Source organism: Sander vitreus, chromosome 21 (genome assembly GCF_031162955.1).
Source record: "Sander vitreus isolate 19-12246 chromosome 21, sanVit1, whole genome shotgun sequence".
Lineage (NCBI taxonomy): Eukaryota > Metazoa > Chordata > Actinopteri > Perciformes > Percidae > Sander > Sander vitreus.
The window spans coordinates 8389835-8404005 of NC_135875.1; the positions used below are offsets into that span (position 1 = coordinate 8389835).

Genomic DNA, 14171 nt, shown 5'->3' on the forward strand with positions numbered 1-14171 from the left:
TGCACTGTTGAACCGACAGATGAGGAGTGGAGAGCAAAGGAAGCTTGTTGTTGGGTCAGATTAACACTATCTAAACACTTACACTTATTTTATTATGGATGATTCTAACAATTATGTTTATTTAATAATTTGGTATTATTATATATTATTTTTTTTTTAAAGTGCTTGTTATAATTTACCATAGCCATAAGGCATGTATTCAAATGTCTTGTGTTATTTGACCAACAGTCCAAAGCACAAAGATATTCAGTAAAACACTTACATCTTGCATGACGTCTATAAATGTGTCTTCTTTTGCTTTCTGATGGTTTTAAGATGGACATGGTTTATCTCTTAGATTATATTGTGTCATGCAATAACTGCCACAATTTCAGACAAAGTCCAGAAAAAGAGCCCTGTCTATATATGGCTTACAGCATTTACAATACAGGAGAGAATAGAGAGATGGGGGGGGGGGGCATTGCTCACCTCATCTGGCGGCAGCGTGGCGAGGGGCTTGATGACAGCGGCCAGAGGTACCTGAGACTGCTTGGCCATATCGGCTGTGCAAGGCACATTGTAGGCCGTACAGCGAACAAACCTAGGACTGGCATTCCCTAAACACAGACACAGATTCTCCATTAACATCAAAATCTTTACACAATCCATGGACCTTTCCGAGACGCAAAGTTTGGTTAATGTTTCTGATTTTTGTTTTGCTAGTGGGTGAAGAAAGTGACCGTAAATATAATTCTGTGAGATTGTGATCAAAAGGTCACAAGTTTAATTTCCTGAACCCTTTTGGAAGATGTGGGTGAGAAGCTGCCAGATGCGAATGTGCTTACAGGAAGTAGAACCTACCTTGGTCTTTGGCCTGGAAGTTGGTGGTGACCAGCGGTGGGACCTGACCTCTGACCCCTGTGGTAAATGGCTCTGTGCACTTAGCTCTGTCATCCTCTATTACCTGGATCTAAAAATGAGGGAGGACGACAACAATATCCATAATTTATACATGTTTACAGCATAAATACACACGTTAGTAGGGGTGTGACGAGATACCCAGCTCACGAGATGGACGAGACACGAGATTGGGTTCACGAGATCGAGACGAGCCGAGATTTTAACACTATTTTAAAGAAAACTTCAATGAAGAAATACGACTGGAAAAATAGTCCTTTATTTAATCGAAAGTCTCAAAATGAAAAATGAGCAATGAAAGGTTTTGCCACAAACTCAAATGACTGGCTTCTCTCCTGTATAACTAACAGTTACACTGTTACTTATTCCATATGTAGGTGGAGAGAGTCTCTTCCCTCAGAGAACCAAGGTTACAACGTAACCAAGCGTTTTCTGGCAGTAGTTGAGACCAGTTGTTTTGGACTTGGATTTGTAATTGTACAGTAGACCGAGAGAAATAAAGCTTATTTTACTATTGTTTCACATTGATTACATTCTAAACACTCAACTGATGATTTTGTGAAGACAGATGCTCTTTTCTCCTCCTCTGCATTTTATTCATTGCAGCAGTAAACAATTAGGCTACTCTAGTATCAATTTAGGACCATCATAGGACGAACGGAGAACATTTCTCTTTGTTTAATATCATTAAAAGTAAAGTTAGGTTTTGCTGCCCGCTTCCCGACTCATTTTAAAAAGGACAGAGAAAGAGCGCCACAGTGAACTGCACGCTGCAGACGTGTGTGTGTGTGTTTCGGCCAAGAGATGGGGGGGTGGGGGAGAGAGTCAGAGAGAGAAAGAGAGAGAGAGAGAGCGGCAGTACTCTAACGTTCTAACGCTGGGTTTTACAGCTTTTTTCTTCCGCTACTGCTCTGCAAAAGTTAACTCTGAGTCAACTTTGGAGAACGGGCAGGGGGATCTTCTATGCTAATTTCGAGGTCAAAGTCAGACTCATCCGTCATGCTGACTGCTGCTCTGCACTTGTGTACTGATATCGCGAGACACTTTTTACCTCAATGAGAAATCTCGTCACGTTTTAATCTCGCGATATCTCGTGGGACGAGATCTCGTCACACCTCTACACGTTAGTTCACGATACATTGTCCACGGGTCTCAAAAATTCTAAAAGAAGAACATTTAACACACATGCAGGAGACGACTTTTACACAACCCCTCCACGCACACATCTGCAGCTACAAAACACACACTGAATAAAGGGAATAAAAAAAAATTAAAAAAAAGTCATGACTTAGGTGACATACGGCACAAGTTCATGCTAAAGTACAGTACGTTGTGTAGATTCACAAATATGACAAACTGACTTAAAATCAAAACTAAATGACATCTCCTGGAAAAAGTACAGGATTTATCAAGGCATGCCATTAATGCATGGAATTGTGGGCAAGTCAAAACATCGCAGGCTAGCATGCAGGGCACAGAGAGGAGGTTTTGAGGTGGTGGCTGTCTGAGCAGGATGACTGACAAACCATAAACACTACTCTCAAGTTCTCAAACTAAGATAGGCTGCCTCAAAGCCCTGATCAAACACACAAACAGTGAGATGGGAGTGAGGTAGTAAGAATGACCAACACAGGGTTAAGATGAAGTGCACAGGATGAGAAGTGGAGGGGAAAACTGACAGTGATTGCTTTAAACGGAGACATATCTTTAGACAATGTCCTTAAGATTATTAGTATTCTGAGGAAAGCCACAATTATAGGATTTATATGAAAATAATCCTTATCACAGTCTCTAAAACAGAAATGAGTCTTAAAGGAATAGTTCAGCATTTTGGGAAATGTGATTTCTTGCAGAGAGTTAGATGAGAACCACCTGTAAAATGTGGATTTGTCGTTTTTACACTTAATGTTGTTGTTGTATGAATTAAACAAATGAGATATGTATTAATTAGTGGTGCTGGTTGGCACTTTGTTTCCTTTGGACAGAGCCAGGCTAGCTATCTCCCCTGTTTCCAGTCCTATTGCTAAGCTAATTTAATTGGGATGTATCAATCTTCTCATCTTACTCTTGTCAAGAAGCAAATAAGCATTTCCCCCAAAATGTCAAACTACTACTATTCCTTTAAACAATGTAGTTTTCACTGGTGTTTAGTTTGGACCGAGACAATTTTATTTGGGCATTAGTGCTGGAATATATCAGATACCAAAATGTATCTGTGATACATGTACAGCCCCAGTGTATGTTTCCAGTCCAAATGGGTAGGAACAATTCTGGTGAAACATTAAATAGCAGGGATGCCTGAACCATTAACATAATACACAACATATGTCTTAACATAAGTAGTGTAAGTTCTTCTTATTTCCAACAGGAGCCCATCTTTCACATAGTGACTATCACTGACTTTGAGTGGTTAGAAGGACAGAGCAGGAGGTGAAAGCTGTGGGTTAGTGCAAGCGGGCAGAGAGGACCGGATGAAGCAGAGGAAAAGGCAGGCACACAGGAAACTTACTGGGCTGGGGATAGCGTCTGGATCTATTCTATGTCTTGATTTCTGCACAGCCGGCATGTCAGACGCTTGCTTTACATTCAAATGTTTGTCCAGCAAATTGTGCAAAACAGGACAAAATAAAAAATATAAAAAAAAGAGTGAAAATATAAAAAAGGAGTGTGAGAAGAGAAAACTCAGCAAGACTATGCCGTGTAGCAGGCAGCACTGTTATTCAGAGAGAAACAGTAGTAGAGAGTATCAGTAGTATTGATTATAGATTAGTGGGTACTGTAGACTATGACAGTCAAGCGCGAGTAGATATAAACTAATATAAGTTTGACATACATGCTAAGCAACTCTAAATGTAAAGACGTCTACAGAAGCTTACAAAGTTAAAACATTACTGTCAGACTTCTGTGGTGCTAGAGCTGGGCAATATCAAGATATTCATAGGGGCATTCTCAAAAATCAATATATACTATCACTATACTGCGATATCCAGTAGTGAATGTGATGTCCCAGGTTAATTTAACACATTTGTGCTCATTTCATTTCTTAACTTTTCTCAATTTTAACAAGTAAAAAACTTTTTTTAAAAGGAGATCTGGCCTAGAAGGCAGCAATTAAAAATAGCATTATGACAATAAATACAACAACATTAACAGGCCATGAAAAACTGAGATTACCCAGTTACAGATATTTGGATTCTTATTGGACTGCATAGTAAAGTCAATTGTAATATTGAACTAAAACTGTGGTCGTTTCATTCATTTTGTCAAAAATACTCTATGCTAAGTGCTTGGTATCATAAATTAAGATGACAGCTCTGGTTATCATACCACAATGTGATAATATCATAAGAAATCCAGATCAATATAAGGATGATTTACCCAGCCCTAAGTGGTCCATGCATAATCATATGCACTCAAGTGTCCATTTTATTAGGTTAACACATTTATGCAATTCAATACAACAGCTCAGCTACATAACCTTCATGAAGTTTATAATGTTCGTTTTTGTTGACATTGTCAGAAACGTTTTAAATTCAATTATATGTTTATTATTGATGGTTTAAGGTGGTAGTGTAGTGAACTGAACTACATTATATTGAGGTGTTCCTATTTTTTTTGTCCCCACTGGACAGCTCATGTTTACATACATGGGGGCAGAATATTAAAAAAACACCCCTGAATATAATGCATTTCAGTACAACACTACTATGTCCTCAATACTAAATTGAACTAAAACCTCTATGACTGTCAAAAAGAACAATTATACGCATCGTAAAATTGGACTTTATGCTACAACAGATGTAGCATTAACAGTATCAAATTGTTTTAGATGATGCAGGTGTACCTAATATAGTGGACACTGAGTGTACATGTCACTTGCAAACTCACTCTGGAAAATGCTCTGGAAAAGTCATCTTTCCTCACTACTACTTATCTCAAAACATGGTGTAAAGAACAGAAATGGACAGAGATAAACAATCAGCATGGGTGCTGGGTCGTAAACTAAGAAATTTGGTTTTAAAAAGTATGTGTGTGTGTTTTTGCGTCTGCTCACTGGGCTAGGAATGGCATCTGGGTCAAGTCTTTTCTGTGCAGGGGGGCCAGAAGCAGGGGCTGGTGCAGGGGCTCCGTAGTTTGGTTGCCCGGGATAAGGACCTACATAGCCAGGCTGAGGACCTCTAACCTGTCCAAACGCACCTAAACAGAACAAGTAAATAAATTAGTGATGGAGAAACAACACATATCTATTTAGCTTCCACTTAGTGGGCATCCACACAGCCTGCGTCGGCTGTCAGACGGAGCGGCAAAAACACAAATCTTTCCATCAATTTTGAATGGTGCGTTTAGGCACTACCCCCGTGTGTTTGATGCAGGCGGGACAGTCAGCAGGCCTGCGGCGAAAAGTTGAGACCGACTCAACTTTTAGAGAATCGCAACCCCAAGTCACGCTACGGTGGCCAATCACGTAACCGGCGATCCGACTTGTCAGTCGGTTTTGAGGCGGAGTGAGAATCCCATACAGGAAACATCACTGCCTCTATCGCTGCCACAAGAAAGTTTTAAAACACGAGACACAAGCACTGAACTGCCCGGGAGTTTGTGTAATGGCTGAATGTTTGCCAAACAACAAAGCACAGTCCATCTGTCTCGCTCGTCTCTTTTCTTTCTCCGCGAAATGAAGTTGCCTTGAGAGTGCGGTCGGAAACATCGAGATCTATACGATCTGACGGAAAACAGTAACTGTGAAATATAAATCATACTTGTGCTACATTGGGGGGTTAAAGAACACAACAGGACGTAACACAGATAAGCCATTTCGGTGACACCGCCGCACAACCCTGTCACAAATTGCTTATTTTGGTCTGAATGGGTCCTTAGTGGCCGTGTCCTCACCATTCTGCTGAGGAGGGTATCCTCCCTGCATGCCAGGCTGAGATGGAGGCTGCTGCATGAACGCAGGAGGGCCTGGTGGGCCCTGTGGTCCTGGTGGCAGGTGGTTGCTCTGGGCCATGGAAGTGGGAGGCATCTGAGTTCTGGTAGGAGGAGGACCTGATTGGTAAGGGTGTGGCTGTGATGGAGGGGGCTGCTGTTGGGTTGGCATGGGGCCTGGGTACTGGCCAGAGGGCATTGAGGTTGGAGGAGGACCAGGAGGAGGAAAAGACCTAGGCTGAGAGGAAGGAGGGGGTGCTCTAGGTGGGAAGGAGCCCTGAGTGGGGGGAGGCGGGCCGGAGACGAATGCAGGCTGGCTGACAGGTGGAGGTGCTGAGGAGAAGGGTGGCTGGGTGGGAGGGAATGACTGCTGTGGCTGGGACACTGGGGGAGCAGGTGCCTGGCTGGGTTGAGACACAGGACCCGAGTAGGAGGAGGGAGGAAAGGTTTGCTGAGAGGAAGAAGGTGGCAGCCCAGGAGAGGGGAACTGCCGTTGAGAGGTAGGGGGAAGAGAAGAGTTAAATGGCTGTTGAGAAGGAGTTGGTGGGCCTCCATAGTATTGTTGAGACGCTGCAGGGCCACTGGGAGGGGGTGGTTGGGTCGGGGCAGAGGACGCAGGGGGAGGGGCTTGGGTGTAAGATGGCGGAGGTGCGGCTGAGTAGGCAGTACTGGCAGGATGCTGTGAGCGATGAGGTGGAGCTAAGAAGAGAGCAACAGACAGTGTGATCATCTCCAGTCTATGATACATTCAGCTACAGCACTCACATTTAAATCGTTGTTATGCCCACACCCCATGTCATTCCCTATTTACATAAATATTCCAGTTAATTACACTACACTCAAGTATAAATCAATCCAAATTTACCATATCCTGGCCCTGTAGGGGTTGGCGCTCCAGAGGTGATCTGCATCCCAGTCATCTGGCTAGTGACCTGCTGCATTGAGGGTTGGGGCCCGTAGTTTTGGGGATAGGAGGGTTGTGGCCCTGACAGGTTCACAGCTCCCTGGTTGTACAGCTGAGACGCAGCAGGCCTGGAAACACATAAATCTTTCAGTGAGTGTGTGTGTACATGCACTTAAGTAACCGGGTTAGTCAGTTATCTAGAGTAAGCTGATTAAACGTCATGTAGATGAGAAAATGTGGATTTCTGTAATCGGGGTAGGGGATTAGAGAAAACTGGATTCCCCCAGCTAGATTTCTCCTGGGGAATCCTGATTTCTTGGCCATGTTAATGAGTACCCTGTTTTTAACATGTACGCATGTGCAGGACCAGGACTTCACACAGGGAAAGTAGCAACAGAGCGGCTGAATGAAAGGAGAGATCATAGCATATTCATGGATTCTACACAAAGTAGCTTCTAGAAGTTAAAAAAAAAGTCCATTTGTTAAATTCAGATGCAACGGGAGGGAAGGCCCCGCTCTGTCCTCTCACTGCACCGTCAGTCTGCTTCAACACACATACACTCAAAAATAGTCAGGATCGAATGATGCAGCATCTTCTATCCCTAACACAGTTAAAAAAAGAGAGCCATGTTTCCAAAATACTGTTGGGGGTAGATGAAAAATCTCATTGACCTACCACATGCATCCGAATGCAGTAACCTGGTTACTACAGTGCATGTAAACACACTGGTTTTCTCTCAGATAATTTTCTATGCTAGGCAAACGAGCAACTGCTGTTTATTACAATTACATTTAGTGCGTTTTTAAATAATTATAACTAATTATGCTTTGGTTGGCTTGGAGACAACTTTCACTCCTAACTAACTTCTTCTTGGAGGAGCACCAGGTCCTAAAGTTTTAGACAGTCTCAGTGCAGTTTTTTGGTGTCTAAATGGATTCTGTCACCTGCTTGAATAAGCTGAATTTATGAAGTGAAACACGTAGAATTTGAATGACCTGCTACAAGTTAACCTCAAGTAGGAAAAAAAAAAAAAAAAAAAAATGTCATCATAGTTGGCATTAAAAACACAGGTTGTTTGAATACACTTAAGGAAATAACAACCAATCAACATGTAATTACCTAGGTGGGGGCTGTGTCATAGGTGGGGGTCCATTCTGCATGTCCCCTTGACTGTACTGATTATATGGTTGAGGCGCCGAGACTGGAGGGGCGCCAGAGGTGGGAGGACCCCGGGCAGGACCTGAAATGCAGGGACAAAAGATTACTAACATACCTGCAACAAATAATCCCGAATTCATTCTGATCCCAATTTTCTCAATGTGATGAGATTAGCGCAGCGAGATAAACATGGCTATAGGCCACTGTGTTGCCTAAATACATTTTTGAAACTAACGGATTACATTCCCAGATTTTGCCTCCGGGGTTAGGAGCACAGACTACAAACTGGTAAGAGGGCCAGTCAAATTCATGGGGCTGATGTTCTGATGACGGCTGGAAATAGACACCAAACATCTGACAATTTTAGGATATAAAGTCTAGCTAAGCATCTTGACCACATTAGCCTAGAAAAAAGGAGAGAGAGAGAGCGAGAGAGAGAGAGAGAGAGAGAGAGCGAGAGAGAGCACAAAAAACATTCCCTACTGGTCACTCGAAAACAACAATATGTATGTAAAAATACAATCAACAAATAGAAAATAAATATGACCAGGGGATGCAGAGATTGTTTTTGGAAAATCTATCACACATAATAAAAGCATACTAGCTCACATTTCTAGGTAATAAAAAAAGGTTAGTAACTGGCTGGCTGTTAACAATCACTGGCGTTAGGTAGACTCAAAAGAGCTTCTATTGTACATTGACAAAAGAGCATGGCAGAAATAATAATGTCTGTAGGTACAAAAGGGATTCAATGATTGCAGAGCAGGTGGAGTGTGAAATGAGTAAGAAAAAGAGAGGAGACAGTTACCTAAGTCAAGAGGAGAGGAGAGGTCAGAGACTGGGTTGGCAACCACAGCCTTAGAGGGAAAGTTTGTGAAAGGAGAATAACCTGAAATACAAGAAAAGAGGAAGGAAAATACAGAATGATGTAGGTAATTGCTGAAAAGCAACGTGAAGATATAAGAGGGGCAGTCAAGATTCAGATTAGTGTGTAAAGGCACAGTGTTGTTCTCACACATACATGGACAATCACATGGTGAGAACAAGGTAGGTAGGGGACTCCAAGGTTATGACTATGAGTGCATAAAGAGCATCACAGTTGACCAGGGTTGCATCTCGTAACCCTTATTTGATAGCTCCTCGACTCTAAGGCTGAAACGACTCCTCGAGGAACTCGAATAATTCGATTACTAAAAATCCTCGATGCAAAATAATTTGCCTCAAAGCGTCGTTTAAACAATGTTACAAACGTATCGCTCACAGTGTTTCCGCACGGATGATTATTACTGTCACACCGGCCATGAAACTGACGGCGCAGTTTACAAAATGAAGAAAGAGAGCGTAAATAGTGAGGGCCTAAGAGAAGAGACAGGCTGGAGAAAACGACAGAAAGTGTCCAAAGTTTGGAATCAGTTCAAACGTAATTAAAACGAGAGCTCTGTACAGTGCGTCTACTGCAAACTGGAACTAGCTCACCACAATAATAGCACGACGTCAGTGCTTCAGCATCTCAACAGAAAACATTGAGTCTAACTTAATCATCCATTCCACGAAGCGGACCCGACAAAAGTAAATCACAGAGTCGTATGGACGATGAAACTACACCAAACACAACAACTACCAAAATCAAAGACAAGAAAATACGTGGTGGTGACCACAATTTGATCTAAAGAGCCGACTATCCCTTCGGAAAAACAGCTGATTGTTGCGCCCCATTTTCTCTCTCTTTCTCTTCACGGAGAAACAGCTGATCAACGATCTACTAGCATAAGTGTAACAGAGCTGTGTAGCATTGTAACCAAATATATAAATGAAAATAGGTTGAGTATAACTAATATTTACATATAGGCCTATATACAGATCAGTCTCAGGTTGAAACTTGTAGTTCTGAAAGTTAAGTTGCACAACTTAAGGTAATGTTTAATGTATGTTTAATGTATGCCTTAGTTTGAGGTTGTTATTGGTTATTACATTGTTTTCTTTAAAAACAATGTAATATGACACTTAACTGCACTTAATAGGTTTAATTTCTTGAGAGATGATATTGTAAGCAATGTAGGCAATACAAATGTTGCTTTTTCTGAAAATTAAACCAAACTATTGTATATAATTGCTCTTCAATAAAACAAAAGTATTTATCCGATTAATCGATCATGGAATAATCGGTAGAATACGCGATTACTAAAATAATCGATAGCTGCAGCCCTACTCGACTCCTCGGTCCTCTGCTGAACCGGAAGCTGTTCTGTCATTCCTTGGCGAAGGCCGTCTCAAAGCTCGTATTTCTGCCCCAAGAACCAAGGAGGGATCACAGAGGAGCCATGAGCGAGGATACACGAGAGCAGCCTTCCCGGAAGCCGTGCAGCTGAAGGAGTTGTTAACTCGGCCCAAACAGCTGACAAATTCATGTGACGCTTCAGAGGAAAGGACGTCTCACCCCTCTAAAACACATTTGCTCGTTGCCTCTCTCCTCCCGTGATTTCCTCGCGTCTCTCCGGTGCCTCCTCGGTGGGAGGGACTAAAGCGTGATTTATGGTCCTGCGTAGGCTTAACGCAGAGCTTTCGCCGTAGCCTAAGTAAGTGGTCTGAAGTTTATATTTGGTGCGTTGGTGTGTGCGTGAAGGACCAGCATGTGTGTCTGCGTGGGGAGTGTGTGGTAAAACGAGTGAGAGACTAACGGCGATTAGCTTTGGAGCTCTAGAGTCATAGTGAGAGAAACAAAGTGTCTCCCCTGTGATTTCTGACCACGGTGGGAAATCTGTGCAAGGAAAAGTTCACCCTGTCCTTGATTTCATGTTGTGTATGGAGAAGGAGAACCAGGAAATGAGTAGGGGGAAATGCAACGTTACCAAGCCACAGCCAAGCGACGTGAGTCACGCCGACGTGTACTTTCACTTTTCGAGAGGTGCACGTCGCGAGGAAGGGAGGCAAGTGGATGAGTCATGGTTTCAATTTAAGGGTTATGAGATGCAACCCTGGTGTCTCTCCCTCTCAACTCCCTCTCACTCAAGCAGCACTTTACCTTGTGGTGGAGCCCCAGGCTGATAGGCTGAAGAAGGGCCGTTGTAGGGTGCGTAAGGTGCGGGGTATCCCCCATCCAGGGGTGCGTAGCCGGGTTGGCCATAGCCAGGCTGGGGCTGGCCATATGGAGAGGCCATTGGAGTGTGCTGGTTTACATTCATCCTCAGTTCATCCCTAAATCTGGAGAGAAAAAAAAAGTGTTACTCTCATAATTCAAGACTAAACTTGTTTAGCCTGTTTGCAAGCTGTAAACAGAGATTTCACCACCAGGACGCCTGGAGTGTAAAATCCTGTTAGACAGGGAGGTTATTAATGACAAAGGCTGTTATGACAGTCTTGGGTTCCCCTGATCCCATCTGCCCACACAGCACTTCTCACTCCATGAGGAAAATGTGGACTATAGACAGAAGCTAAAAAAACACAAACAATTGATCTTAGTAAGAATGTATCCTGCCAACTCTCTCTCTTACAAACAAATATTCAGCAATTCAGTTTAATGTTCTTCAACATATAGGGGAAACTTTTCCATATTCAACTAAAAACAAAGAGAATTTAAAGCAGTCCTAAGATATACATAACCCAAACTGAGTGTGCGGTCACAATGCACCTGAACTAACAAACAGGAAGAGTAATGCAAAACACTTCAAGCCTGCCTCTAGAAGTTTCACACACAAATCAAACTTTTTCTGTGATGGTAAAAATTCCTGGTTCAGTGACAACACCTTTATTGGCTTTTTATGTTTACATTGACCACACCTACAGTTTGCATCTCAAACACAGAGTTCACACACACACACACACACACACACACACACACACACACACACAGTAGACCAAAACTTAAACCAAACAATTTCAATAATTTAAAGCAAAACAGACACAATTCACAAGACTAGCAACTACTGCTCTCTCAACTATGAGGGTGAGATAAAAAGCCTGATACTGTGAAGATGTGTAATGTCTACTGGACGCATGCATGTGCCTGAGACTGAGTGTTTACTTGTTCATGAGAGTTACAGTTCATGAGAAGACCCCAGAAGGTAACTTGGTGGGGCAGTGAGTCAACTTTATGAGCATAATTCCTGCATATCACATGTCAACTTTAACCTTGCTAACAGAGCTTCACGAGTGGCGTTGTTTATTCAATTGGCTTCTGGAGAACCTATATGACATGAGTGATGAGTATCATCTAACAGACAAACATGGGCTAAACGAGCGGGGTCTTTGAATAATTCAGCAGTGCAGGTGCCACAACGAGAAATACAATCGCTGGAGCCGTACAGCTATTTATTATGTCAGGCCTACCAAGTGACCCACATCTGCTCTCCTGTCTGGGTTGCATATTTAAGAAACTCGGTAGTAAGCAATTGCAGTAGAAACAGTGCACTATTCAAAATAAGTAGAACAACGTATTCTTTGACAATAATAAATGCCAGGTGAAGTTAGGGGTGAAGTGTGATAGCAGCAAAGCCGAGGAAAGCTAGCGAGCGTAGCAGTGTGCTAACGGGAAACAACCTCAGTGCCGCATTACAATTAGCTCGCGAGCTAACATACGTTAACATGTCAACCAAAACGCTCAAAACACAGAGCCTGGTTAACATGATAGGGCTGTTACGAGTCTAACCAAATTTGATTCAACAAACTTCCAAATCACAAGGGTTAACTTAGCTTGCTAAAGTTAGCAGCCAGACAACCATCATAATGACAGCAGCAGTGGTGGTTGAATCAGCTGTGACCAAAACGCCACAACCGGAGATAGCTAATAGTCTACTAGCTCAGCTAAGCTAGTAACCGCCAGCTATTTCACAGAGCGATGCTAGCCGTGCCATAGCATTAGCTAGCATTAGCAAACGTAGCAAAATCCAAGCTCTACAGTCAAGCCGGGCGGAGATGTCATACATTAACTGGTGTCAAATCGAAACCTACCTCCAAAGTGTTGTAAATAGTAAGGCTACCCTCTGCTCGGGGGAATCTGTGAAGCCCGGTGTCCGACAAACTGTGAAGCCGATGTCGTCCCGGGGTGTTTCTCACTAATCCCTTCTAGGTGAGCAGAAGCGGACATTCGGCGGAACTGCTGCAGCGCTGTGCCACGTCCACATCCGGGCACCGCAGAGCGACTTCCTCCACATTCACACACATTCACCGACAGACAAAACTCTACTATATTAAAATATATACATATAACAGCGAAACATAATAACACATATAGCCCTAGGTTTTGAAAATATAGAAATCTAATAAACTATAGTGCTGTGTGATGAAAGTATAGAGTTCAAATATCCAGTAGTAGGCCTATGTGCCAAGGAAGGCTTTGGTTACTGAGAGCAGTCCAATGCAATGTGAAGTTTACTATAAACTCAGTTATTGACGTGTAAAATAATATTAATAACAATTGACACTTTGTTCTCGAGCTTTAGCAGATAATTTCGTATTACAATGCAATGGAAGGTAGGCAGTCCATGCACAACACTTTTATGTTTGAAACATAACAGAATATTTTATGCACACGTACCTAAAAATGTTTGTTTTCACACTAGGTTTGCCACAGATACAAAGCGAGTATTTCTATGATGATCCTTCCAGTCATCAATCAGATAATTACAATGTGACAAGAGGTGGCCATCTGAATTGGGCCAAAGTGTCAGGACCAAATGTGAGCCAGATTTGGCTACATTTTGGGGGTACAAACTGCTCCCCTTAATGAGACTTGTGCCAAATTTGGGCCCAGCTCACCTTGCATCAGGTCCAATTTGGAATTATTTTACATGTGACTATTCATCACAAACCTGGCATGAGTATTATTAGATGATCAGATTTAAGCTGTTGTTGGGCCAAGTCATTTTGGCTAACTAAATTATGTAATTATCTGCCTTTCCTCTGCAAGATCAGAGGTGTTGAATCTGATGAACAGCAGCCCGAGTATTGAGCCAGCATTGATCATATTTCCCAACACTGCAGAAGGGCAGGGCTTTTTGTGTTAAATTGTGTTTCTTGACGTCTGTACGAAAAAAAGAAGAAAAAAAAGATATGTCATAGGAGGTCAACTCCATCTAGTACCCACTCTGATGCCGCCGATACATTCTACAGACAGAAAACTGAAAACTGAAATCCCTAAAATATTCCTCCCCCTGTGCTTTAAGGTTGGGGTGCTGTGGGTAGTAGAGGACAAATCTGTGAGCCAGCGGCTGCTGGCCAGACCGGCTGAGCTGGGGGTCAAAGAGGGAGTGGTGGCAGTGGTTATTTTGGGAGGGTTTTATCAGC

At 42.7% G+C, this 14171-nt stretch overlaps 1 protein-coding gene across 2 annotated transcripts in view; it reads right to left on the reverse strand.

Moving 5' to 3' along the window:
* Nucleotides 1-13003, reverse strand: part of sec24c (SEC24 homolog C, COPII coat complex component) — a 24363-nt gene extending 11360 nt beyond the window's left edge. The window contains exons 1-9 of one of the 2 annotated variants that reach the window (XM_078278966.1): nucleotides 12837-13003; nucleotides 10912-11090; nucleotides 8698-8778; nucleotides 7851-7971; nucleotides 6692-6858; nucleotides 5791-6525; nucleotides 4952-5094; nucleotides 841-949; nucleotides 469-596 (exon numbers count right to left, since the gene is read on the reverse strand). In XM_078278966.1, the coding sequence (XP_078135092.1) occupies nucleotides 469-596; nucleotides 841-949; nucleotides 4952-5094; nucleotides 5791-6525; nucleotides 6692-6858; nucleotides 7851-7971; nucleotides 8698-8778; nucleotides 10912-11071 (1644 nt within the window). In that variant the 5' untranslated portion in view covers nucleotides 11072-11090; nucleotides 12837-13003. The remainder of the gene's footprint in view (nucleotides 1-468; nucleotides 597-840; nucleotides 950-4951; nucleotides 5095-5790; nucleotides 6526-6691; nucleotides 6859-7850; nucleotides 7972-8697; nucleotides 8779-10911; nucleotides 11091-12836) is intronic. The other variant, XM_078278967.1, reaches the window with a different exon arrangement.
* Nucleotides 13004-14171: the final 1168 nt, after the last annotated feature.